Source organism: Bactrocera oleae, chromosome 4, assembly GCF_042242935.1.
Source record: "Bactrocera oleae isolate idBacOlea1 chromosome 4, idBacOlea1, whole genome shotgun sequence".
Taxonomy (NCBI): Eukaryota; Metazoa; Arthropoda; class Insecta; order Diptera; family Tephritidae; genus Bactrocera; species Bactrocera oleae.
In genome coordinates, this window is record NC_091538.1 from 1139354 (window position 1) to 1166657 (window position 27304).

Below are 27304 nucleotides of genomic sequence, written 5' to 3' on the forward strand. Positions count from 1 at the left end.
TTCAATTACAATTTGTATGTTTCTGCGTCGATATGCATTCTATTCTAGATACATACGTCTATATATCTACGCAATTATTGGCACCATATTTTGCAATTCTCATTTACGAATGTTAAACGCACGATTTACACATTAAAATACAAAGTAAATACATTCACATACAATGTATGTATGTGTGTTATACTTCGAAGACGCCAGAAAATATTAATCTGGTGTTCGCTTACACGTTTTTGTTTCACCTTCTTTTGGAAAAGTGTGAGAATGCATAAAATGAGCGCAACGAACGAAATCAATAAGCCCTGCATTAAGAAGCAGCATGTTTATTACTGTTCATCTTATTTCCCTGTGATCGACAACCTTAACCTCAAAACGTAGACGCGGCTGCCAGATGACCAGCCGGCACATCGGCTCACCGGTAGCCCTTGCACAAATTGTGGGCCATGTAAGAGCTGTGGGCACGTTTCGTACGTGAAGTTTTTGGCTGTGCGTCCATGCGCCGCCTAGTTGGCACAGACGTTCGCCACCTCTCGTGCTGTTACAAATCCAGTATGCGCATATGCATGCCTGTGTGTAAACATACTACACCGCAGCAGATCGTTAATCCATGAATTGAGTTGTTGTAGCTGCGGTTTTTACTTCCCGTTCATTTTTGGCTACTGCATTAAAGCGTAAAGAGTGTGAAGCATTTCAGGAGTAAGGCAAATCTCTACGGGATCTACCTATGGGAACTTTTTTTGGGTTACATATGGGAAACAGTGCCCCAAATATGCTAACTGCTTAAAAAATCTATATATTGTATATATATATATGTATGTATCGATAGCAAATGTGTCCCTTTTGTGGGCGTAGGAAATGCCTTGCGAATTAGCATGCTTCTCTCAAAGTTAATTGGAAGCTTTTTAGCATATTGACAACCGCATTTTCATTGCAACGTGAGAGAAGAATGAGCTATGTGTTTTAATAACGAATTTTTACTTAAAATTTATAAATAGAATAGTTTTTTAATATGTATAATTTACTTGACTTCGTGTTAGGATCGTGCATGTTATTTCAAACGCCATCAGTAGTAGTGTGATTCTCATGAAACAGAGTCGTGAGAAGTTTCTAACATCTGTTTCGCTTTAGTCAAAAAAGGATCGACTAGAAGGCAGAACAGAATTGAGCAATTAATTGACATTAACAACTGACTCACCTCAATAACGTCATATTAAAATAAAAAATATGAGCACATAACGCTCACATGTGTAAGTGTGTGGGCAAACCCGCCCCACACCCAACTTTCCTTTGCTAACCTAGGCGGTGAGTCCTCACAGCTGAAAGCGTTCTCACCTCAGTCTCGTCAAAACAAATTCCCATGCATGTCACGTTGCAAAGCCACCCCACTCGCGCTGACACTCACACAGTCGCACGCACGTATGCACCTACTCCCCTATCGGCTCGAGGGTTGTCCACATTCCGTCATACACTGCTTTCGTTGTCTGTCTAATTTCAATATTTTAATTTCTGAAGCAACAAAAACAAACACACAACACTTGTCCTCTCATATTGTGGTCGCGCCCTCCACTTTTAGTTGTTGTACAACGTCATACTTGTATGTGCGTGTTTGTGGACTGCGCTTGCATGCCGATGCAACAACACACCCTTGTAATTTCTTTACTTACGGACTGTTTTGCTTCCTTTACTTCCTTATATGTTTCCGTTGCTTCCTGCGGCCTGCGGCCTCCTTTATTTTATTATAAAATACATATCGTGTTTGTTTTTGTTTTCGTTTTTTAGCGTTTAGTTGGTGTGCGGACGACGGCTTCCCCCTTTTGCACGTGGACTTCGCTGTAAGCCCTTGCATGGAAGTTTACACGGCACATCTGTGCGCTTGTCCTACAGCGCTCTGCCCTGCGTTGAGCTGAATTGCACTGCCTGGTGGCCCTCAGGTGAGCGTGAGAATAAGTTTTTTGTGGGAAACTTTACATTTTTGTAAATGCATTTAACACATTCAACATTTGTGCGCATTCATGACTGTACAGTTGTTGTTTTTGAAATATATATTCGACCTTTTGATTTCGGCTTCTAGTTTCAATTGAACTCATTGTCGTTGGACAAGAATGTACAGTTTGTGCTGGAAGCGGGTTTTCTAGGCTTTTATTCGAAAATGAAATAAATATTTACATAATAGAAATTAAAAACTGCGTGTGGCATAACTTTTAATATTTTTCTTCGCACAAAAAATACAATACAGTAAAAAGATTATAGCTAATCCCACAGATTATAACCAAATCTCAACACTTTTTTTATCCAAACGGATTGTAAAAGTAAAGTAGGAACCCCATTTGTTTAACCCAAGCGACGAGAAAATTCCACGCTCCAATTAAATCTTGTTTTAAACACTTTTTAATTTGTTAAACTCCCTAATACGCGTTTGTAACACATTTGGCATGGCACATCTGCTTTGGTACGCGACAGACCAAACGATTCAAAAGATTTAAGCAACAAACCAGCGAACAAACAACAATCTACTCGACATCTAATTAACCACACAAAGCAAAGCATTTAATACCTCTGGCTCAACTCTTTCCCAATAGGAACATTACACAACATTACATAAACATCACACGCACACCGCTTCGAACGCCGTCTTCATGCCTTGTCCATTCCGTCTTGGAGCCAGCGGCAGCTCAAACAAACGCTGAGCAATGGAATAAAGACCCATTACGGTTACTTTTGGTGTAACCGTCACTTTCTTGATGATAAAGTCAATCTGACTGCAGCTGCTTTATGGCATGCGCGCGCGCGCCTTTGTTTATGTTTTGGATTTTCTTTTACATTCGCTTTACATCACGTTTGTACGTCTTGGCGCATGCCACTCGCCGCCTGCAATCAGCTGGCCGCGTTATTGATTTTTCTAATTTTCGACAATGATTTTACAATGGTGGCTGGATTTTCAATTGGGTCCAAAGACAGCCGGGCATATGCGCCTATAGTACACAATATCAAATAAAAATATATCGCTGCACATACATACATTCGCACATGTGGCTGCACATCTAACGGACATTTCTATTTATTAACATGCTTGTGTGTTTGAATGTTACCATTGCGCAATTCGCTGTGGCCTTGCCGGCCGACACACTCCATGTTGTCACCTTTTTTGTTATCCTTTAATAACCATTAGTTAGCATTGTGCTCATTTCTAGCTCGGATTTTTCTTTTAACCCAATTTTCAATCCAGAACTTTAGTGGACCCAAGTACATGTAATACTGATGTTATTATTAAAGCCTTCAATTGGTTATTCAAAATTGATGATTCCCACAAAAGCTCTTCGGCGCATAGAACCAGTTATATACACAAATATGTACCTGTATTGACATTTAGATGTCATTAAAACGAAAGTCTGGCGACTGGGAATACCTTCACAAGAAAAAAAAGTACAACTGGGGGAACTATATAAGTTGGTCTAGTAAAATCTACATGCATTCAACCACCTTACTAATTATATGTATATATGCACGTTTATGCTGTTTTGTGTGCACAGCAAAAAATTTGCGTAAAACTTCACCGAAACGGTCGCCAAATTTTTTTACTCACGCAATTTATTTAAATCTAACGCAAGCAATATTTGCTGTGTTGTTTGAAAAATTCTTTGATGGTGTTAGCGTGATTGGATCTTCCCACATATTACTCGTTTTGTAAGTTCACTGGAAGGAAATGAGCTTTCCCGAGTAACGGAAACGGATCGCAGTATTTAAAGGAAGACAGCCGGTTCGTAATCTGTTGAAATTTGTGAAAAAATATAAATTTGATTTATACAAATATGGGCGTGCAAAATTGCTGGTGCCTGTTCAAAAAATCAAAAATAATAGAAGTGTATGTATGTATAGTAGTGTACCGTATTTGTGTGTAAATGTTAATTTAATTTCTTTAATCGAATATCTTGTTTGGCGCGATAGTTGGCATCGGAGAAAGTCAATAGAAAGAAGATTTAAAGATGAGAGCAGAAAGAGAATACATGTTGAATGGTGAGTTTATACGATTGTTTATAATAATTAAAATGAAATCATGTTTGTATGTTTTTACAATAATTAATTTTCAAATTAAATTTGAATTACAAATTTAGTAGAAGCTGTATGTGATCATCTACGTGTATTCGTGAGAGTTTAGGTGAGTGTAGAACGTTTGTGAAAGAATAAGAAACATATTTATAAACAGGATCGGAGTAATACTTCCGACTTGCAGTACATCTGATATTCATACGAGTATGTATACGATTTCAGCAACAATGAATTGTTTTAAAAATAGGACACAATGCCACAAGAACTTCGTGAATGTATACATGCAAGCAGCAATTTAAACGGGAGAGTACACTTTTCCGAGTTTCTCTTTTGTTTCACTTTCATTATGGCGCAAAATAATATATCATTGCCATATCAAAGATGAATGACTATTCAAATACATAATTGTATTCGATATTTTATTGGCATGATGATAGCTTTTCAATACACTATGATGTTTGAATTTTAAATTTATTGAATATTCGAACATTTTCATGTCACTTATTGTGTGTTTGGATGTCAAAGCCATTGATAATATAGACTGAGACATCTAAATAGTGATATGCTTCAGTTTATAATCCGATATTTGTAAAACTTAAAACTCTAATTTTGTGTATTCTTACGTATTAAACCATTATTAATATTAAACGTAAACTATTTGGCTCATGTCTGGCAATTCTGCAGCTGTCATTTCTGGAAAATGCACACATGTATTAAGCAATTGCACTGCGACGTTGACGTAAGCTTCGTTGAGCGCAGTGAGAACAGCAGCAGCCGAGGGTTCACTGGAGTGAGAGCGGCCAACGACTTGCTTTCGTGCCTGCTTTCGCATGTGTGTCACGTATTCATGACTGGAATTTAGCCGACCGCTTTGTCTCTGTCTGACAAATAAGTAGTCGCTGCAGGTCGTGTAGTTTGGCTGGAGTCATTTCAGTGCGCGTTCGAATTTTGTTGACACAAATTGACATACAAAAGTGAGATATACGAAAAAGGCACAAGCGAATTGTAAAAAAAAACTCATAAAACATAAAGGAAGAAAAGTAGGTGTGACAGCGCGTTGTGAAGAAAATACATAATAATTGAATAAAATTGTGCAAAACTTATATTAAATTGTGTAGTAGGAACGCGTTGAAATAGTTATAACGCGTGAAAAAATCGAAGCATGCAAAGTCCGAGAACGAATGCAGTCAATGGAGCAATACAGTCGCTGCCCAGTACATTGGCTCAACTCGCGCTAAGGGATAAACAGCCTCCGCAGTTGCCACAGACACAGCCACCAAGCGTGCCCAACAAGAGTCATCTGGTCGAAGGTACCTCGGCCACTAATGGTGGTGGAGGCGTAGTAGGTAGCAATGTAGCTGGCAGCGGCGCTGCCGATTCGAACAAAGTGTCCACTGAGCTGCAGGAGAAGGAAAACCAAAATCAACTACAGAAGCAGAAACCGCCACTGCCTGTGCGCAACAAACCAATGGAAATAGCGGGTTATGTCGGCTTCGCCAATCTGCCAAATCAAGTGTACCGTAAAGCGGTGAAACGTGGATTCGAGTTTACATTGATGGTTGTGGGTGCTAGTGGATTAGGAAAATCAACACTAATAAATTCCATGTTCTTAGCTGATATATATAATGCGGAACAATATCCTGGTCCATCACTACGTCGCAAGAAAACTGTTGCCGTAGAAGCTACGAAGGTTCTTCTCAAAGAGAATGGTGTAAATTTAACGCTTACTGTAGTTGACACACCTGGCTTTGGTGACGCTGTCGATAACACAAATTGTTGGGTTCCCATACTTGAATATGTCGACAACAAATATGAGGAATACTTGACTGCTGAGTCACGCGTTTACCGCAAACAAATTCCAGATAACAGAGTACATTGTTGTTTGTATTTCATTGCGCCATCCGGACATGGTTTGCGCCCATTAGACATCGCTTGCATGCAGAGTCTCTCCGACAAAGTGAATCTCGTGCCCATCATATCCAAAGCGGACACAATGACACCAGACGAGGTGCATCTATTCAAGAAGCAGATTCTCAATGAAATTGCACAGCACAAAATTAAAATATATGACTTCCCTTCCACTATCGAAGATGCAGCTGAGGAAGGAAAAACTGCACAGAATTTGCGCGTACGCGTTCCATTTGCTGTTGTAGGTGCCAACTCCATAATTGAAATGGATGGTAAGAAAATACGTGGCCGCCGCTATCCTTGGGGTTTAGTTGAAGTAGAAAATCTAGCTCATTGTGACTTTATCGCGCTACGCAACATGGTTATACGCACACATTTACAGGATTTGAAAGATGTTACCAACAATGTGCACTACGAAAATTATCGTTGCCGGAAATTATCCGAGCTTGGTCTAGTCGATGGCAAAGCACGTTTATCAAATAAAAACCCCTTGACACAAATGGAAGAAGAAAAACGCGAACATGAGCTAAAAATGAAGAAGATGGAAGCCGAAATGGAACAAGTGTTCGATATGAAAGTGAAGGAGAAAATGCAGAAATTGAAGGATTCTGAGCTTGAGTTAGCGCGACGTCACGAGGAACGTAAAAAGGCGCTGGAATTGCAAGTGCGAGAGCTTGAGGAGAAGAGGCGCGAATTCGAACGAGAAAAGAAGGAGTGGGAGGAAGCTAATCATATCACACTTGAGGAATTGAAGCGACGCAGTCTTGGAGCTAATAGTAGTAGCGACAATGTTGATGGCAAAAAGGAGAAGAAAAAGAAGGGACTGTTCTAAATGTTAAAGCACTAATCCTAGAAACAGTATTCGAGTAACTAAAAACACACACAAAAAGAGAAGTTAATGAAAAAATCAAAGTAAAAGCAAAGCGCAGAAAGACCAGCTGATGCGGGCGGTCGAGAAGGTAATAACGATGACGATGATGATTATAAGTATGTAGACGATGATGATGATTATTATGACGAATTGTGTTAAGTAATAAAATACCTAAAATTGTATTTAAAATACTACTTTACAAAGCAAGCAACCGAAGCAAACACACACCTCTTAAAACGATTCCCCAACCCCTCAGCTAATACACGAGTATCGTTCATACTCCTTGCATTAATTATAACATTATTACCTACTATACATACCTACATAAATATAATAAAATATATATAATAAAGTCTTCTTTAGTTTAAAATTTATAGTGATTTTATTACATATTAACCCTCACATAGACATTGCTCCTTTATTTTCATAATTTTATTTATAGTACTGATGTATATTATTACCACCGCGTGTGAATGTGCGCGGTTCCTTCTAGTTCTGTATGATAATTGATGCTCGTCCGCCGCTACAGCTGATAAATTCGTTTATTGAACGGTAGTCATAATTGATATGGAACACATGACGCATACACGGTGGATGGCTCTTCTGTATATTTTCAACACATTAGCGAAGTGACGCGAGAATCTATGTATGTATGTATATGCATAGATACGTATATAAATACATTGTCTGTTTTGTGCGGTTGAGAGTGGGGGTAGACATTGTATCAACCAAAATTTGTTTTGATAATTAACACAGGCTTGTCGCTGACCATCTAGAGTTTAATCAGAGAATGTTAATAATTCTCTGGTTTAATGCAGATGTTAGTAGAAGTGCTCCACTCGCGTGCCACAAACTGACTTTTTTGTATTTGAGCAGCGGGCAATTAATATTTGATTGAAAGGCCGAATGTGGATACAATAGGAATTAACTGGTGGTCCACAAATTAATTTTGTCGAAACGAAGCATATTTGGTAGTGTTTATATTTTAAATATACTCGTACTGTGTAAGAACAATGTATCCATAAATGTAGGTACATATGTATGCATATTTGTGTATTGGTTAGTATTGGTTACTGATTAGTATTTCTCAATCGGACTTGGAAATTCCGTTAATTCACACTATATACATATATATATATATTTTTTTTTTTTTAGTAAAACGAGTGTTTCATACATAGAAAGTAGCTAGTAAAATTGTGAATTAAAAAGTTTGTGCAAAGCATATAAAAGTATTTAATAAATTAATAATGTTCCGAAGGCATTTTGGCACTCGCAGTAATTTTAAAATCTATTGAGTTCAACACTTGAATAAAAGTTAATAAAATCAGTACGCGGCAATTAAATCTTTATACAAAAAGTCATTAAACCATTATATATGCATATGTATGCACATATATGTGTATATGTACCAGTATTTAAAGAAAGCACATAATGTATGTATTCATGCATGCGCGCATATGGAGTGACATATGAACATATGTGGACAGGCCGTGTCAGTGGTGTTGTTGACGCTGTCTCCCGTCCAATTCCAGCACAGCGCATTCCATATAAAGAAGTTACTTAGAAATTACTTAGCGCTTTCGTTAAGCATTTTGCGCCGAAGCAATGTGCCGCTGATCAATGAACGTTGTACGCTTATGTATATACATATATACATACATACATACATACATATATTTAAAACGAGTGGTCAGTCGAGAGTTTCGAAAGAAGTGACCGTTAAGTGGGCAAATCAACGAAGGGGTAAAGAGGTCGGTAGACCCCCAAATACATACCGCCGAATGAACGGTTGATTGGGTGGCGGGGATTTATTAATAAATGTGAACACACATACTATAATTCGGTAGCTAATGGCTGTATACATACATATATGTACATACATACATATATACAAGCATAAGTAAAAATATGAATCTTAGCTTAGCATGACTCAAACTTACATATACTTACCTCCGCACAAATGTATGTATGCGGGCGCATTCGTGAAAAAACTGAACGATTAATATACACTTTCATTAGCACGAAAACAAAGCAAAAGCAAATTCATTCGCTAAGTTCGCGTTGAAGTCAGAGACCCCCATGAGCATCACATATGTACATATGTATGGCTTTGTAAAATAAACTCAATGATGGCTGAGTCAAAAATATGAACAATAAAAGTCTTTTCCAACTCAGTAAATTAAAAAAAAATCTAAAATTTTGAAATTATTTTAGTAATATCATACTATAGTGCATTTGCAAACCCGACTGCGGTTTCGGCAACTTTTCCTGGTGAGTCTGTCGCGGCATTATTTTAGCGAAAAGTTTAAAAATATAAACAATTGGCTGCTATGCCCCTATCGAATCGAATCGAGGTTTCTTAACCGTTCTGCCTGCTTGCCTTTCTGGCATTATTTGGAAATGCATGCAGTAGACGTTCCGCTCATTCACCGCTCCCCCTCCAAATCCACGCCGGCATGGTCACTTGCGCCATGTTGCAATCGCTAACGTCGCTCACTCAAAACCAAACGCTTGTAAATGCATTTCAAAAACGTTCTTACTTTATTGGCATATTATGGTTTTGTTTTGTTTTTGTTGCAATGCCCCATCGAGCAACCGTTGATAAGCTATAGGGGGAAACGTATAAACAAAATCAAAAAAGAAAACCAAACACTATAAAATAAATATAGCAATAGCAACAGCGTATCGGAAATTATTGGGTCGCGAACGCCAAGGCATGCACGCCTAAAATCATGCACTCACACATACACGCACATGCATGTGTTAATGTGCATATTCGTATATTTCATTGCATATACATATGTATGTATGTAAAAAGTGCTTGGTACCTACAAACACACATACATAAGTATATATATGTGTATAGAAATTCTTGAGGAAATGCTTTTATCAATCTAAACATTCCAAATGGTGGCATTATATAATATATAAACGGCATTATGCTCCGTTTTCGGTTTCATTCTATTTCATATAAACGACTCATGTACATAAGTATGTATGTGTATATTCTCTAGAAGCAATTAAATAATTTTTTGATATATCGATCTAAATATTTATATATTTTCTATTAGCCAATACTGTATTCAATATATTGTCTACTAATTAATAAAATTTGAATATAAAAATATATTTTCTTTGACTGGCAACGCTTTATAAAAGCGCAATGTCTTGAGCGCTTGGAAATGATTTGGGATATGCCAAATTGCCCACTCTTCCCTTGCATATACATATGTATGTACATATGTGTATATCTCTTTTTTAAGTTCTCGTACAGTAAATGGTTTCTTTATCTGATGACTAATGGCCCGGTAAGAAAAATTGATACAAATTGACTTACCCCTCATAAGAAGATAATATTCGGCAATCATACTGTATTTATAATAATAATAATAATAATAATAATAATAATAATAATAATAATAATAATAATAATAATAATAATAATAATATGTGGTTGTTAAAAGAGGTTGCCTACATATGTAACTAAAAGAGAGGATGATTTATGAACCTCTGTTATGATAAAGTTACGAACTGACTTGGCTCCTTTTTTCTAATTTACCGAGCTACTTAGATACTCGTAAGTATGTATTTTTGAATATTTCTCAGTAATTGCGTTTGCTTACCTTGGCTCTCTGCATAATCGGAGGTCTGGACTGCCACTTCCTCACAAAGGCCTTTTTAACAATTAAATGACACTAACAACTAATCACACAGCTGGAGGAGTTGCCCAACGATTCGAAACCACAGTAAAAAGATAATTGCTCGCCAGCAGCTTTGTCAAGGTTTATTGTAAGAATTTTTGAAAGCAAATTCTTTTCTGCAGGCCAAAAGCGTTACAAGCAAAGTGACCTACTTATTTATGTCTGTACTAAGTGTCTGCTAGACGATTTTTGGTATTACTCGCTCACTTGATATCCGTAATCCTTATTTGTATGTCATATGTACGAGTATGTATGTTTGTGGGCACATGCGAAATTCAATTTTTGACAGCTTTTGTTCTTTCAGTGCGTGAGAATGTGTGCGTATGAGAAATCTGTTTTCAGGGCCACTTTTTGCCGAAGCTTTTAACGCCTTTGATTTTGACACTTTATCCATTCAACGGCATACATAAGTATGTACATACATGCAATTTGTGGCTGTCATTGAGTTCGACCGCAAAACGTTTAGCTGCAAAGTGTCCATTTATTGCGGACACAATCACAGCCCTTTACATCGATGAGTTGAAAGAGATCGAAGACATGGCGAATTACATAAGCGCCCAGAAGCTCAAATCACTACTACGTATACAATTCAGATGTATGTGTGCCTACTATTTTCGGCTCTTAATTCGTATTATTCTCATCGTTCGTGTGATCCCTTCGGGCAATGGTCAGCAACAACTGTTCTTCTGACAAGTGGATAGCAGCGACGCTGTGCAATTTGAAGTGCCAATTTAATAATAACAGTTGCTTAATGAATTGTAATTTTAATGTTCACTTTACGTAGGGACTCAGACGGCATGCTGAGATTGCTCATTTCGAATGTCCGGCTGAGGATGCGCAGGGATAAGACTTCAGACCTTGCACAGTCAAGCTCTAATGCCTGTTCTGATTCTCAATGAAATTTTTAGCTAAATATCTTTTCACTTAAAAATTATTACTATACATCTTTCTATTTTCCCAACGCAATGCTGCCAATTAACCTATAAAATAAATACTTTCCTTATTGTCTTGACCGTTTTGTTCAAAATTCTTATTTCCTTTAGTTAATTTAAATAATTTATGTCCCCTCCTAATTGGCGCTTTGTTCTCAACTCTCATAAGAACCTTCCTGTCATGTTTATTTTCAAAATAAATATTTAAATAGCAATAGATAGGATCCCCCAAAGCAAACGTTTGGCTGCGCACCTAATCACCCCACATTATAGTCTCATTTCCGCCGTCGAGCTGCTTTAAAGACAATGTTCATGACATGTGTGAATGTGTGAGTGCTGACTTGTTGATCCTAGCGATGCGTGAGTCACAAAAATATCAAAAATAGGAAAACAGATCCTAGGGCTAAGGTATGGACATAGCTATACGAATATATATCATAGATGTGTAAACTGCCTTTGTATGTGTTTGAATATGTATATAAGTATGTTTGAAGCATGTATACATGTCCTTGGTGACAGTTAAAGTCACCGCTAATTATCTTTGACTCTTGGCTTTGCTCATTGAACTCCAAAAGTGTCGATGGAGTGGCGAAAACAGAGAATTCTCACACATTGTCGTCGGTGAAATAGTGGGCACAGTTGAGCGAGCTTAAGTGAATCGTAAAATTTTAAAATAAATCAAATAGCAGCAATGGTTTCTTAGAAGCTTATAATTTTAGCTGCTCGTGGTTTTTCTTTAGATTTGACACGTTTTAAAACTCGTCCTGGGCTTACAAAATCAACTATGTCGACTTTGGTCAATGATGCGGCCATCAGGAATAGAACAACGGTATAAGAAAATCGCTAATCGTAAATTCTACTAGTTACGCATATGCTTCATTTTGGATTTGCGTAAGTATTTTCGTGTCTTCTAGTATGGCTCTACAGATTTGCCCGTCTTACAACGCCATAGTTGTGTAGATAAGGATTTGAACGCAAATAAGACATACTAGAAGTGCTATCTCCTTTTGGTTCTCATGCTGATTAGCTTGGGAATTTCAACGTGCGCATAAATCATGTACTTTATGTTGAGATAAGTAGATAACAACCCGCATAAGAAAGACTGTGATCAAGAAGCGGCAGCGGCAACAACCAATGCAAGACCAACCATCAAAACGGAATGACAAAACTGTAAATAAAGGATAACACTTGTATGAATAAAAATTTGCGCTGACAAGCAAAGTAACACCTACAAAAGCCAAAAAACGTCCACACCATACACGTACGTACACGTACTCGCATGCACAGCGGCGCAAATTGCCAAGAACGAAGGAGAATGAGCGGCGCAGGACACCTGTTAATGTTAATGCTAATGAAAATATGAACCGAAATGAAATGAGTTGGCATGCATATGTACATACGTAGATATGAATAAATATACACACTCGTATGTGTAAGTAAACTGGATTAATAATGTGGGAAAAAGGAGCGTAGGCACAAGAACAATGCGCCAGTGTTGATCGGAGAGCCAAAGCCATGCAAAATATTCCCAGGGACTTCTGAAGAAATTAAATACGTATGTAATTTTGTATGCACATATGTGTGTAATGCATAAAAATGAAAATATATGATCAATGCGAACGGTTTAAGTGGTTGAGATCAATAGTTCGAAAAATTCCCACAGTTAAGATAACGACAGGTCGCAATGTATAGTTTGTCTGTGTGAGTGTGTGAGTACGTGTTTGCAAATAAAAAATATAACTGCATTTTATGCTGCATTTAGACATGAAACGGTATACCAATTTACGCATACAAAACGGTGAATCCCAATATCAATCGCGCATCATCTCGTTTTCTCGATGATCAAATGAGTTAACGTAGACGCTTCGTGCTTGTGTGTGCAAGGAGCGCACACTTCTAGCGTGTGTGCCATAATATGTAAAAGTGGGAATCACAGGAAGCACAAATATACATTTGTATGTATTTACATAGATACATGTATGGAGTATGCGGACTTTACTTGCTAGCAAGATCTTTAGTGACAGCATTATTTGGTTGTGGGGCACTTCCGGTTGTGCCCACATATACATATATAAGTAGCTTTAAATTAAATATATGATATAATGGTGATATAATACATCTCTAAGATAATTTGCTCTTATAACAGTTAATTTGAAGAACTATGTATTGTACTTCTTATCACTTTGCTAAAGTTTAGAAGGTATTGTATCTTTATCGTTCTTATCTTTTTGCAAGCGAATATGTTTGAACGCTTTTCTTTTGAGAAATAATTTCAGTTTCCTTATGAAAAATCGAAGTTCAAGCAGTGAGTACTTAATAGGTCCACATACGATCGCCTTAAAAATATTTAGTAAAATTTGTTCGATCTTGGTGAATGACAGCACTTTAACGCCGCACAAAATAGGGGAACGGAACACAGTTCGCTTCTAAAATCTACAATAGTACGCCGTTTTGAGTCTGAAATTAGCAAATATATTAATATATTTTTTTTTATTGGATCTTAATATTAAGTGCTATTTAAGAAATCGTTGGAGGCCCCATTTACCTTCCAACAACAACAAACAATATTAAAGTAAATAGTGGAAATATTTTAAAAACCATTTTAATTACATTTTCACATATAATATTTATTTGACTCTGTTTTCTAAAACCATCTGCGTTGATTAGAAAAAAGAATACTGTATGCAGTTGCACATTCTTTAATAATCGCATTCTTGAATAAACAAGAGCTGGTATATAAGTACATACATACATATTATAAGTATTGAATACTTGTGTAATGCACTCATCCCCATGAGTGTACAGCGAAAAATGTGCGATCAAAATGAATTCAATTTCTACAGACTCTTAGAAAACCGCAGAACAGCTCGAAGTGCGTCTTTCAGTTTTTAGTACGTTAGCATATATGCAAGTACATACATCTTTTATTTGTTCAAGTTTTAATGCATTGTAGATATTGATTTAGTGCCGTTAATTGATCTTTGATCGAAAGCGCGCTGTATTTAAAAATGTATGAATGTGCAAAAATATTAAATATTAGTCATTAATCTCGTAGAAAACACTTTCCATCACATGCACTTGTGAATGACTGTTAAAGCGCGAACAGCTATTTTGAAACACCTTCGTTTTCGCTTAAAGTGTTGGTGAATCGGTTTCCGTTGGCAAATGAATGACTCATGTACATAAGTATGTATGTATGTGCTCCAAATAATCTAAGCCGGAATTTCTTACCATGAAGTGGATACACATACTTGTACATATATAATATATTTAATTAATAAATAAAGTCATTCGTTAACTATTTCTATGCCTCTCTATATACAATATAATTCGTGTTATATGCCTTCTATATACGAAAGCATTTTGTACCCAAGCAAATGGACACTGACTGCTTTTCCCAGATATCTACATACATAACATACTTCTATGTATTTTGTTCCTAAGCGGGTGTGTTTGTGTGTGACTGGCACAATCTCCCACATCCGCATGTGACAGTAAATCAGATCACTCAATTACTCTCAATCAACGCCAGGAAAAGTGTGCGCGCAGTGCCATGGCTGACAGCTTGACTTTTGGGCAAATGCATCAGTGCTGCAGGCTTCTAGTGTAAACAGATCGCAAAGAGCAGTTGTTGGAGCACTCACGATAGCCTTGGAAAAGTCCATGAACAGTTATTCACAATAATAATATGCAAACGACGACTGTCATACATAAATTCATACCCAAAATATTAGGGAAGGGTGGTGCTAACAGTCATTGACAGTGCCAGCATTTCGTGATTTTTGTGTGGAATGTGCCATAAGATATTATATGTGTACACATAGTATTTCTATTACAGAGATATTTCCAAATTATGAATTATTAAAGTTAATCATTCTTCTTGCTTTATGAAATCGACGAAAAGACAGTTCTATGGGAACATGCTTTGTATTTTGTTAGTTCGAACGCAATAACGGCAGCAAGCTCAGCATCCCTACTTTTTATCGCTGCACTTTGTACATACTTCTGAATATGTGAGTGCTCTTTACAAATTAACTTATGAATGAATTCATTGTCGCATTCTCACCCGTCGCTTTCTGTGTTTAGTCGTGGGTTTGTTTTACTTTTTTTTCTAAAAAAAATAAAATAAAAACATTTGCTTACGAGCAATCCATTGCCGCTACGCGTTCTATGTGAAAATGTTGTGCTATGCTGTTATTGTTGTAATGCTATAAAAGCGAGCAATTTATGCATGAAAACTGTGACAAGTGGTTCTTAGTTGCTCGTCAGCAGTTTCCCGACAATCACACTCATCGTCAACCAGCCAATTGGTCACACCCACGCACCCCTCCCGTTTTCCTCTCAGTCCGTTTCTTCTGTTGCTCTTGTGCTCAGTTGTCTGTGTCACTGACATAACTTTCCGTTGCATCAGCCAATTCAGTCTAATTCAGAGCAGTCAACTTGGAAGCTTGTCGCCCTTTATTCATGTGTGTACTTATGTTTGCGAGTGTAATTCGCAAGAAAGTGGTCTTCTTCACCGCTGTAGTTTAGACAGTGTTCGCACCCTTTTTCACCAATTTGTTGGAACGTTGCCAATTATTGGCAGAAAATTCGTTTTGTTTGACGGTGAAGTGGATTTAGTGCTGTTGTATCAATGAAAAATGGAACACAAGTATCAATTAAGTGGCGGCTGGGCTTGCTTCTATTGATTTTTTGTGATGCGTTAAATAGAAATTGGTTGATGCGCGCTTGCTCGGTGTGTGGAAAAATTTTTATACAAGAAATATTCGTTTTAGCACGAAAATAGAATTAAAAACTCGAAAAATGCAGTAGAAAGAGTCTATTATATCTCTTTCTACTGCATTTAGATATGAAGTTTCAAAAATTAGAAGATAAAAAGCTCCAGGTTTATAACAGCGAATTAAGCTAGGTTGATGCCACATCAATATCAATTATCTAGGCTCGAGTTGTTTTGGCGTTATGTTAGTATAGTATAGAAAGAGGCAACAAAATCGTGTTTAAACGGTGCATATAGCGAATTTCTTATGTTCCCTCTGCGACACATTATGTTTCACGACATCACTACGGTAATTACTTTATGCCCAGAGACTAATCGAAATGCTGTCCACAAATTGTTGGTTAGCAGCAAAACTAAACTGATCAGTCTCAGTGTTCGAAACTTCTCCGAAGCTGCACCGTCGGATGTCCACCTTTTCTACTAACATCAGCGGGAAATCTTCAGCTCGTTAGCGAGGTTGTGTGCGTTAAAGGTGCTAAGTTGGCTAAGTTGCTAGCAAACTGTTGTTAGATCAGCGCAGCACGACAGCGTTTAACTTGTAGAAATGTTTCAACAACAAATTTCCACGAATGCAAGCCATCTAACCGAGGGGTTTGCTACGCTTTTCTTCGCTGAGGCAAACATATTATCGTAGTCTATTGAAACGGCACGGAGCGACCTCCGAGCAAACACTGGATGGTGGACCAGTTTAATACAATGGCACTAATTGGTGTTTTGGGTTTTTTTTCACCATATTTCTAAAGTTGTTATTGCGAGAGTTTGGCGTTTTTGTGGTCTCTTCCTTTGAGAAAATGCGAAATTTTACGCGAGTGCCGGCAGGAGGCTTACGCCAACAAACCGATAACTAAGTAGGAAAATGCGGAAGATTATAAAACCAGCAAACGCTTTGGCTAACTGCCTGCCGATATGCTCGTTAGCAGTAGTAGCGTGCTAGTAAAAGATTCTGCGAAGCCGCGGTCCAGGTAGTGTTTGCGGAACGCATAGTCGAAGAAATGTTAGTGCCGATTGTTAAGCGTAACACACAAAAACGCCCACGACAAGGATTTCGTAAATATTTCTAGTATACGAAAATAATGTCAACTGAATGGGATAGCTAATGTGAGTATGCATGCGCGACATTTGTATATGTGTGTGTGTGCACAACGCGCAGCATTCAATATTTATGAGGACATTGTTTTCTAATTTTTTCTTATTTTAGTCAAGAATGACGTTCATAATTGTACATAATTTCGCATTTTCGTTCGTTTGTTAACAAATTTGACGATGTTGTTTTATGAAGGATGTCTTTTTATTCGAATTTTTGGAATATTTCTGAATACATTGCTTATATGAGCCTACACATGAGCGTCTTTATGCAGCAGAAAGGTTACGAAAAAGATGGCCAGCTGAAAGTTTCTATGCTAATGTGACACAAATACTTAGGTGCAATTAAAATTTTAATACGCAAACGCGCATATTTTTGTGTACTTAAAAACGTTTGGCGAACATAAAGAAGCGCTACGCTCACGGCAAGGACATTTGCAAGCGGCACTTAGTTGAACTATCGCTGTTAATGATGCATCATTTGTAGCAAATTAATTCAAAAATATTGTCAGCACCTACATATTTTCACTGCAGAAAAGGTTTTGTGCTCTGGAACACTAAGTACCGCTGCTTCGGACTTCCGCAGAACACAAAAATAACAGGCAAATAAAAAAATATAATAACTGCACATTTTATTAGTTATTACGGTGAAAATAGTCTGGCTGAGTGCGCTCTATTTTCCTTAAGTAACAATTTTGCTGTGATCAGATATGAACGTGCATGTGAAACACACGTCAGACGCATTCCTTTAGAGCGTTGATAAAATAAATGCGCAATTTCTGGCAAGCAATATGTATGTACAACATAGCTAACCATTTTAGCGAAGAAATCAAAGACCCACCCCAAAAGTTGGTTTATACGTACACCTTTCAGCTGGTGTGCTTACTGAATCCATTGCGCAATAACACGGCAACACGGTCAGCCGCGCATGCGCCCTGCCGACTCCCTGCGCGAATCGAAAATTCAAATTCCAACGCCACGTCGTGAGCCAGCGCCGGCAAACAAAATGGCTGGAGCGTGTCCTTGCGCACTTCAGTCGCCGTAACAAAAACTTTCACACGCGTTCGCCACCAGGAAGCATTATCGAAGTAATCGTGAAGGAAAGGCAATGCAGTCAAGCGAAAAAGAAAAGAGGGAAAATGTATGCCGTCGCCCTTTATTGTAGTGACATAAGATTGACAAAAGTCTAGGAAGCTTGCCATTCAGGCTTTGAATTGTCCCTATATGTACTCTTATATTCATAACCGAATGGAAGTGTGGTTGTGCTCCGGGTTTTCATGATACGAAAATTGTTTTGCGCATGAAAAGATTCTTGTATTCCAAATTATTTTTATTGTTTCAACTTTCCCTTCACCACTGGCGTCTTATAATCGCTCTCAACAATTGTGCAAACCCTGAGGTATATATACCAATGCTAGTATATCTGCTTGTACCTAGCTTTATTTTTTTATGATTATCGCAAGTAATAGGGTCCAGGGGTGATTGAAGCACGGCAACTTCTTGCGCTCAGCCAGAAATGCCATGCTTGACGGATTGCGACAGCTGTCGTGTAAAGAATCGCTCGGCCGACCCGCCTGCCAGGCGTTTGTTGGGCTGCTAAATGTAGCTTGGAAGTGAAATTGCTATTTTTTTACAGCGCAATCCTTTTACTGCCTCAAAAGTAAGATTTGCTATTTGCTGTAGAGGTGAGGCGTTGTATAAGGGTGGGTTAATGTATAAGAAAAAGGAAATATCTATAAAAATAGATCAAACTTCACTATGTTATGTCTCCAAGCGAAATGACTACTCGATAGCAAAATGTTTACCAGCGAGAATGATAAAGACAAGATTGCGGCTGTAAATGGCACGAACTGTCAAACTGTCATGTCATGTCATGGTAAACAATCCTTTCGTTCATGAGAAAAAGTAGTAACGGAACGAAACTGTCGTAATCTCTATTTCTATCATTCGTGCTTACCATGAAGTAGTTACCAAATCATTTTATATTAATGCACCAAATAATTTTACATATTCTGCGCAAGAACGACCTTTTTTTAATAAAATCTTTCTCTCGTTATTCGTGTCTTCGACTTCTATTTTCGATTATAAATATTCACTTTGTCTATTTCACATCACTATTCCCAAAATCGCAAAAGCAAAATAATTGATATGCACGACTGCAGCACATAAAAGGGCAAAGTAAATTGGAGAATCTTTGTTCTTAAAACCACCCCTTTTTCGATTGCTCATTACAACACCGAAGTCACAATTCGCACAAGCTGAGGTTGCGACGAGACTTTGTCTTACCCATCATAGCTTCTTGGCGCAGCCAAAATGTACTTAACTTGTTTGCAATTTCTGCGCATGCGCGCAATAGTAAATATATATATTTCGAGAAGTATACGAGTACACGTAATAAACATTTAAATTGATGCAACCGCTATAGCAGCACATACGCAAACTCGTTCCTTATTATAATTCTTCCTAGGCAACAGGGTACAGTTATATGATACATTCACTGCAAATGGTCGCGACTTTCTACGGCGCTCAGTAGTCACAAGCCAAGCGCACACCTGGTCACACGCAAAGAGTTCATAACTTCAATGTAGATTTCTTTTATTTTAGCTTATTCAATTTCTTTAATTTTTTATTACTTCGCCCTTTTTGCATGGAACCTTTATGTTATACGAGTATGTGCTGATGTTTGTGGCAAGCATACATACGTACAGAGTATTTGTGTATGTACATATATGCAAATGAGTTTAGTTTGTGCGCAGTTTGTGGCAACTTCGATTTGACATTTCGTTAGAAGAAGTACATAGGTTAGTCTCAACGATGATCAGCACTATACGCCTGATCAGTATTGCTTTACGAAAACAACAATGTGATATGAGCGGATTATTACTTGAGGAAAAGAAAATTTACATGTATTTCAAGCCGAAAACTATTAAAGACGTGCGTTTGTGTATTAGAAATTTAAAAATGAAGTCTTGTGTAATCTTCTTATAGGCGCTTTGCTCCTGCCTAAATTCGTAGTTGCTAATAAGTCACAAATCATTTTGGGAATCAGCGATGGTATATAAAATACTATTATCGACAATTTCTTCGATAATCCAACGGATCGTTCAATGAAGCAAATATTTTAGAAAAACTAAAATTAAAACTAAATATTTAAACAAGTTGTTATTTCAGATCTTTCTCTTTCTCTTCTGAGACATTTTCTGTTGTTAAACTTTAATATATATTTCAAAATTATTATCAGTTCTATTAGATCTGAAATCCTTAGCTGTGAACAAAAGCCTAATTTCATTTCTTCCACAATCGTATAATTATCCATAATTCAAAAGAGCGCTAGTGAGCGATTTACTTGGTTTGGCTGAAATGTTGATATATTTTCCAAAAAAGTGCAGGCGTTTTGTGGCCGAGTAAAACAGTATGCGCCCATATCACCTTCAGGACTTTAGACCTCATTTTACCAGATATTTGTGCACGCTGTTTTTTCAGTGTCGTCAACACAGCATGACAAGTGCATTTTCCCATGCTCATTTACTCCAATTTCTCTACGCCAAACATTTTACTTTACACATAAACCTAAACACCGCTACAACGTGCGAACATTCCCCATCGTTTTCCGCTACTTCTTCTCCTTCTGCTGAACATATACATAAATACAATTTGACTTATTAGTTTTAGAGTCCTTTTGTGCGCTACATTCCACTGCACAAGTGCATGTATGCGATAGTGTTGATAACAGCAATACCGCTATTGCGGCCGCCGAACCGTGCAGCTCTACCTGAGCAAGCCGGCCAGTTAACATAGGCCAAACGCTGCGTGAGAATCTATTCCATTTTGCGTGTTTATGCATTTAATTTGATCCTTTTCGCTGTTTGCTCCTTCCATACTTGGTGCACTTGTTTCGTGTGCATGTGCTTGTGTGTGTGAAAGGATATTACGCTGCATGGGAATGTGATAAATGAAAGAGAGCAATAAATGGGCAAACATTCGTATGAATATATTTTCAAGTAGGCGCTACCATTTATTGATTCACAACGAATAAGATCGAGTGTGATAAATACAATAAAAAATGCATTGTAGGTGATCGGGATCGGTCTGCTCCTTTGCACAAACTTTGTGTGCGAGCAGATATGCTCGCTCTTCTATGTGAAGTTCACACGCACTTGTTCTATGCCGCTAGGCCGATTTGTTTTCGTTGCTGTTTTGATCGAAATAATTCCGAGAAGTTTTTTGTTCGCAGGACAATAGGGATTATTATTGGTGGCTGTGAAAATAAAGAAATTGTGTCAAAACTGTAATTGGGAATGCCTTTCAGCGCTTGTTTGTTTGTACAGCGAGTGTATAATTAAATTCATTCACTACTTGAAGGCTGAGAAAATGTGTAATTTGTGGCATTTATTTAAATCCTGTAGAAGCGCAATTGTAGAAAAAATAATTAAATTACGTGGCTTATGATTTTTTATATTTTTTGATATGCATTTAAAAAATGTTAAACTCATGACTATTTCTCAACATAAACCCGAGTAATCAGTTCTCGCTGAGGAATTAACATACACAGCAGTAATTATATAGCATGTCCTTGTAGCCATCTCAACTAGTAGTGAATCAACGCTTTGTTGGCGCAGCTGCTTAACTGCCTGGTTTGCCAAATCAACGGCACATAACGATTTTTCGGCGAAATATTCACATTGCCATAGTGTTTCTAATTGAGCATATCCTTGAATATCCTGCGTAAGCTCACTAAATAAACACTACATTACCACTTTTCAGCGCGTATTGTGTCAGAAAGGCTGTAGAGTGACGAATTTGAAAAAGTTAAATTCTACGATCCGGTTAATGAGCGAAAATCCTTGAACACCAAAGGATTTCTAGCAACTAACGGCTTCGGTGCGTGTCGTTCATGACCCAAGCATTGTGCAAACAAAGATGGTCAAAGTGATGATTTGCTTTTGAGTTGTTGTTTGTGTGAATTGAATGCCAATTCGTGGAAAGTCGTGCATAAGGATGCGTCAAAGGATAATGCGGCAAAGTGTTGCAAGTCAGTTAAAGTTGCAAATGATGGCAGTGTTAACGGCAGTTAAGGCGAATTTGTTAGCGATTTTGTTTGCCTGCTAAAGATCATGGACGGGGCTTCACTCGCAAGTGTGGAATTTGGCTGAAGATATGTGGCAGTAAGCCATCGGTATGTAGGCAGTTTTTACTGAATTGTTGCATAATACTTAAGATTCGAAGGGTTTGTAGCTATTTACAGTTAATTTAGAATGCAATTCACGCCTCTAAGTATACACAAGGTTGCGTAAATTTTGTTGGAAAAGTCAATTGAATTCTCCTGTTTATTTTGTTAGTCGAAAGGATGCTAATGGATTCTGAGATTTTTTACCAGCTATCAGTCGAAAAAAAACAACTAAAATTGCATAAATGGCGTAAATTGTAATAAGCACTGTCTGGCGTTTTTTGGAAAAAAGCATAATGCGAAGAATATTGAATTGGCAAAGGTAAAGTTTTAGGATTGCATAAGTTACGTGCGCTCAAAGAATTGTCTTGTTCATGGACAAATACTTCGGCAATTCTTCGGTAAGAGTTAATTTCATTATAAGCAATGTTAAAGAGACACGCAAATAGCAAATTGCAAAACGGAAAGTGAGTGATTTATTACAAAAAAAAAAAAATAAATAAACAAAATATTTTGAATGAGGATGCTAAATTGCTTATGCTTAATGTTGTTAGACTAGTGTTGGCGAGCTTAATCTCAAGTCTTATGGGGCCACTATTGTTTCAATGAGTATGCTGAAGAGTTGGCTTTTTGAGTTTTACTTCTCAACAAATTCTGCGAATCAGATAACACATTTTAATACGTTCCCAACCCGAATATCTCACTCTGAGTAAGAGTTTTAAAACCAGCTAAGCAGATTCGATTGACAATAGCATATTTGTACAAGTATATGCCAAAATTTAACCAAGAAACTGTTTTTTCAACTGAAAAAAAGAGAAATCCAGCAGATTTGTTAATAGAAAATATTAAGAGCCTTGGTCTTTTTGATTGTTATATAATAAAACGTCAATTTCATTCGTTTGAAAGAGTCAATAAAAGGGATTAGGTTAGGTTTTATCACCTTTACTTTTACCGAATAAGGTCAACAGAAATACAACAACATTTTTTAATATTTTTGATAAATGACTCTTGCTAGTTTGTGTCAACAACTCTGCATAGTAAAGTTTTTGAACGGTATAAACTATTTATATACTAAATATTTATATACTTTTATCTTGATGATGATATTTCAGAAGCATACCTTCGTTTTCGGTAATTTCGAAATATAGGTGTCAATATGTATGTAAAGATGTATGCCAGAGGTATAGACAAGCTAAATACTACCGAGAAGAGAATCTTCTGCATGCAAATAGATCTGTACTTACGCGCTTACGTAAACATACAAAGGTGTTTCAGTGCATATTACCACAGCGCAGCACCAAATCCCAGCTAAGCTGTTTGTTTACAAATAATCTGCGGCTCTCTTTAGCTACTACATTCCGCTCATCCGTTAATTTGATATTTTCTCAGCGCCTATTTCCTCGCATATCCTTTCGCATGCACTTGTCTCGCTGTCTTCGGTCGATGCACTCGCACACACACACACACACCGATGCAGTTTTGTGTACTCACCGTTGAGGGTGGGCATAGCGGAGGAGCAACTCAGGTTTTTTACCTTTCTGGTTTCCATGCAGCCTCTTGTGGATTCCCACAGTGTGAAATACGGTTTTTGCAATTCGGTTTCTTCTCTACTTTTTGTACTTCCTTTCGCTTGCATATTGCTTTCAACACAATTATTGTCTTCTTCGGCTTGAGCCTCTGGAATATGTGGGTATGTGGTGGTTCCTTGCTGCTCGCCGTTTTGCATTTGCATTGTTCGTTTTGCTGTGCAATTTGTTGTTGCACCGGAAGGAAATTTCATGCGGTTTCACTGGGAAACGCATATTGTTTCGGTTGCGGAACTGTTTTTTGCTGTTGCTTCCCATAGGGTCCCATAAAGGGTATTTGTTTGATTAGATAAATGTGACAATTTACCTTTTGCCTAAAGGAGATGCAGGGAACAGGTTCAATTGTTGATTGTGTGGGAGTTAAGGTACACTTTTGTGAATTCTTTGAATCAGTTCAAGGTGAGATATTACGGAAGATTTTACACCGAATGAGTAGAGGGTGTGGGAAATAATGATTTGTTGAGCAAGCAATCAGGAAAAACCAATTGTTGCATTTTACATTAACGTTACTAGTACTTAAAAACTATGTTTGTGCGATCGAAGTATCATAGTTTTAAAATACTCTAAAATAAATACTTTGAAAAGCACAATATGCCAACAGTTTCAACACAATGGAAAAATATGATGTTGTTTGTTTATTGACTGTAAGGCATGTCATCTTAATGCTCACTTCATACCGGTACACCTGGTAGATAGAATCATTTGATCAAAACGAAAATTATGAAAAGTTAAAATAAACGAAAGGTCTCGCAGTTGTTCAAAAAAGTATGGACTTGTAAATAATAAAGCCTTATCTGCGAATGTAATTCTAGTGAAAGTTGTAACAAAAGGTCAAAGCTACATGTATCAAGCTTTCATAATACATAATAAATTAAAAGCTCGTGCATATTTCAAAAGCTTTGGGCAGTGCTAAGCCGAATGATTTAGTGATTTTAGAGGAAGCATTAGAGCAATATGTGTATGAATGTTGTAGTCGGTGAAAGGATGTGAACAAATTAATTCTCTCCTTATAAACTAAACTTTCTTCTTATGTATGATTTTGCTGCGAAGTTACTTTTATACATAAATACATGAAAATATTTTAATATAATACATTTTGTAGTAATAACAAAAATGTATGCAAATGTTGAGAAAATTAAGAAAGGATGTTAATAATGACTTGTAATGGGTCAGTGGAGCGCCCAGGCATTTCAGTAGCTATGTAAATACTTAAAAATGTATAAATAATGTGAGATAATGTTAGAAAATTGTAATTGGAAACGCATAGATGAAAGCGAAGACACTTGAGTCACTACGCTCAAGGACAGCAAAACATGGCTCACCACTTACGGTACTCCTAAGCAGGTAGTGGTCATATAAACTAGGCGGAATTCAAGTACTTTTGTGACTACAAGTATACATACATATGTATGCATGTAAATATATGTAAGGATCAAATTGTACATATATTGTTGCCTTACATTTTTTGTTTGGTGTAGTTTGGGCACAGCGTTAATTGGATTTGCTGTGATTTGGAATTCCACGCTGCGCGAGTTGCATAAGGAAAGATAAATCGACGTATCTACCACACATGACTTACAACTTCTTCTTCTGGCGGGTTAATTTTTTTTATCGTGTTTTTATTTGTTATTTTAATAAGAAAAAGGACATGCATTTATCTCACGCCGTTGATTGCTGGACAAAAAGGATCTGTTGCATGAACTTGTTTGTTGTATTACAACAAAGTATGCATTTGTTGTTGCATCCATAAACGGATACATAATATATTTTCTAGGCATTTGCACGGAAGAAAGGGCCGTAATCACCACGAACGCCTTGTACAGGACCTCCCTTACCTTTGGCAATACGTTTGTAATGCATTGCTTTGAATGTTAGCACAAAGCGAAATAGGAGAGCACACAAGCGAGCTCACCTGCACCGCTATTGCAGCACGACAGGTACATATTTATTTGTATATGCCTTATAATACCACTTCATTTCTGAGTGGCGGCGCAGGAACCTGCAATTATTGATAGACAAACATTCTCACCCTCCTACTTGAATCGGTTTCTTCCTTTCTTCCTTCCGCGATCCCCTTCTGCATTCGTGTGTTTCATTGAGCAGGCAGCAATGCGCTGTTATGTTCGAGTGCGGCTTCTTGCGTGTTGTTGGACTCTTCTGTTCCGGTTTCTTGATTTCTCCACTATATCGAATAGACTGGCCTTTTCACAACCATTTATGACGCGATAGACGCACCGACATACATGGTGATTGTTGTTGTTGCCACTTCCGGTTTGCGAGCGATTTGCGTCTGTTGCGTTTTGATCGCCGCATGACATTGAAGGGATTGTGCCTCAAGCGTTTTCTCTTTTGCTTTTTTAAAGAATTAATTATAAATTCTGATTTGTTGAATTTTGAATTTGAACATCTGTTTAATGGTGGAAACACACATGTACACATGTACATATGTATGTGTGAAAAGGAGAGTATTCTTGTAAGTTTTTCAGGTTATTGACAGTGTCGTAAAACTTATTTGTCACACTGGGTCTTTTTGCGTTGAGCGAGGGTTCTACTCTTGCCCGCTCAACCAAAAGTAGCACTTGTTCGCTAAATTGATTCTACGACGAATTTCAGGGCAATTTTCCGAAAAAATTTACAAAAATTTTAAGGTTATGACTGCCAACAGAGACGTGTGAGGCAAGATACGAATGCGAGTTGTTCTGCCAGAGAGCTCGTTTGGAACCAAACGACTCCAAGAGTTTGTTACTAATTCCATTGAGGTTTGTGGTGTTTCGTAAGGTAATTTTGAACAGTCATGTAAGCCAAACTCAGTTTCTATAAACCTTTTTTTTAGCTGACTGGAAGATGATTTTTGGTGTCTTTCGATGTTAATGGTATATATGGTTGCATTAGCTTCCTTTTCTGTCAGGGTGTTTATGCCAAGAAATGTGTTTGAAAAGTCTTGTTTCTATTTTTTGCCTAATCATTCTTTTATTTTAGCCGTTGCACGTGAAGTGGGATGTATCTAAAAAGGAAGCATTCCATGGCTGTAGAATCCAATAGTGAGTTCCGACAAATAAGTTGTTGCTTGTTGAGAAAAGGACGAGTACAAAATTTCAGATAGATAACTCAAACAGTGATGGACTATACACTTAATACAGTATCCGAGGATTCCTTCTGCGAGTTACATACTTCGTGACAAACTATAAATACCCTGTTTAGAGCATAAAATCAGAGAATATAAAGGAAAGAATAG

The 27304-nt window shown here is 37.4% G+C and overlaps 1 protein-coding gene and 1 long non-coding RNA gene across 2 annotated transcripts; both read left to right on the plus strand.

Moving 5' to 3' along the window:
* Positions 1–3571: 3571 nt before the first annotated feature.
* LOC118683128 (uncharacterized) lies at positions 3572–27171 on the plus strand. The gene is made up of 3 exons (XR_011395865.1): positions 3572–3863; positions 3943–4011; positions 27049–27171. It is a non-coding gene; the product is annotated as an uncharacterized lncRNA (long non-coding RNA).
* Positions 4925–7193, plus strand: pnut (septin 7-like protein pnut). The gene has a single exon (XM_014236514.3). The coding sequence runs from the start codon at positions 5207–5209 to the stop codon at positions 6782–6784; it is 1578 nt and encodes a 525-aa protein (XP_014091989.2). The 5' UTR covers positions 4925–5206; the 3' UTR covers positions 6785–7193.
* Positions 27172–27304: the final 133 nt, after the last annotated feature.

Excerpts from the sequence above, each read along its gene's own strand:
- pnut (XM_014236514.3), top strand. The coding sequence starts at position 5,207 with ATGCAAAGTCCGAGAACGAATGCAGTCAATGGAGCAATACAGTCGCTG.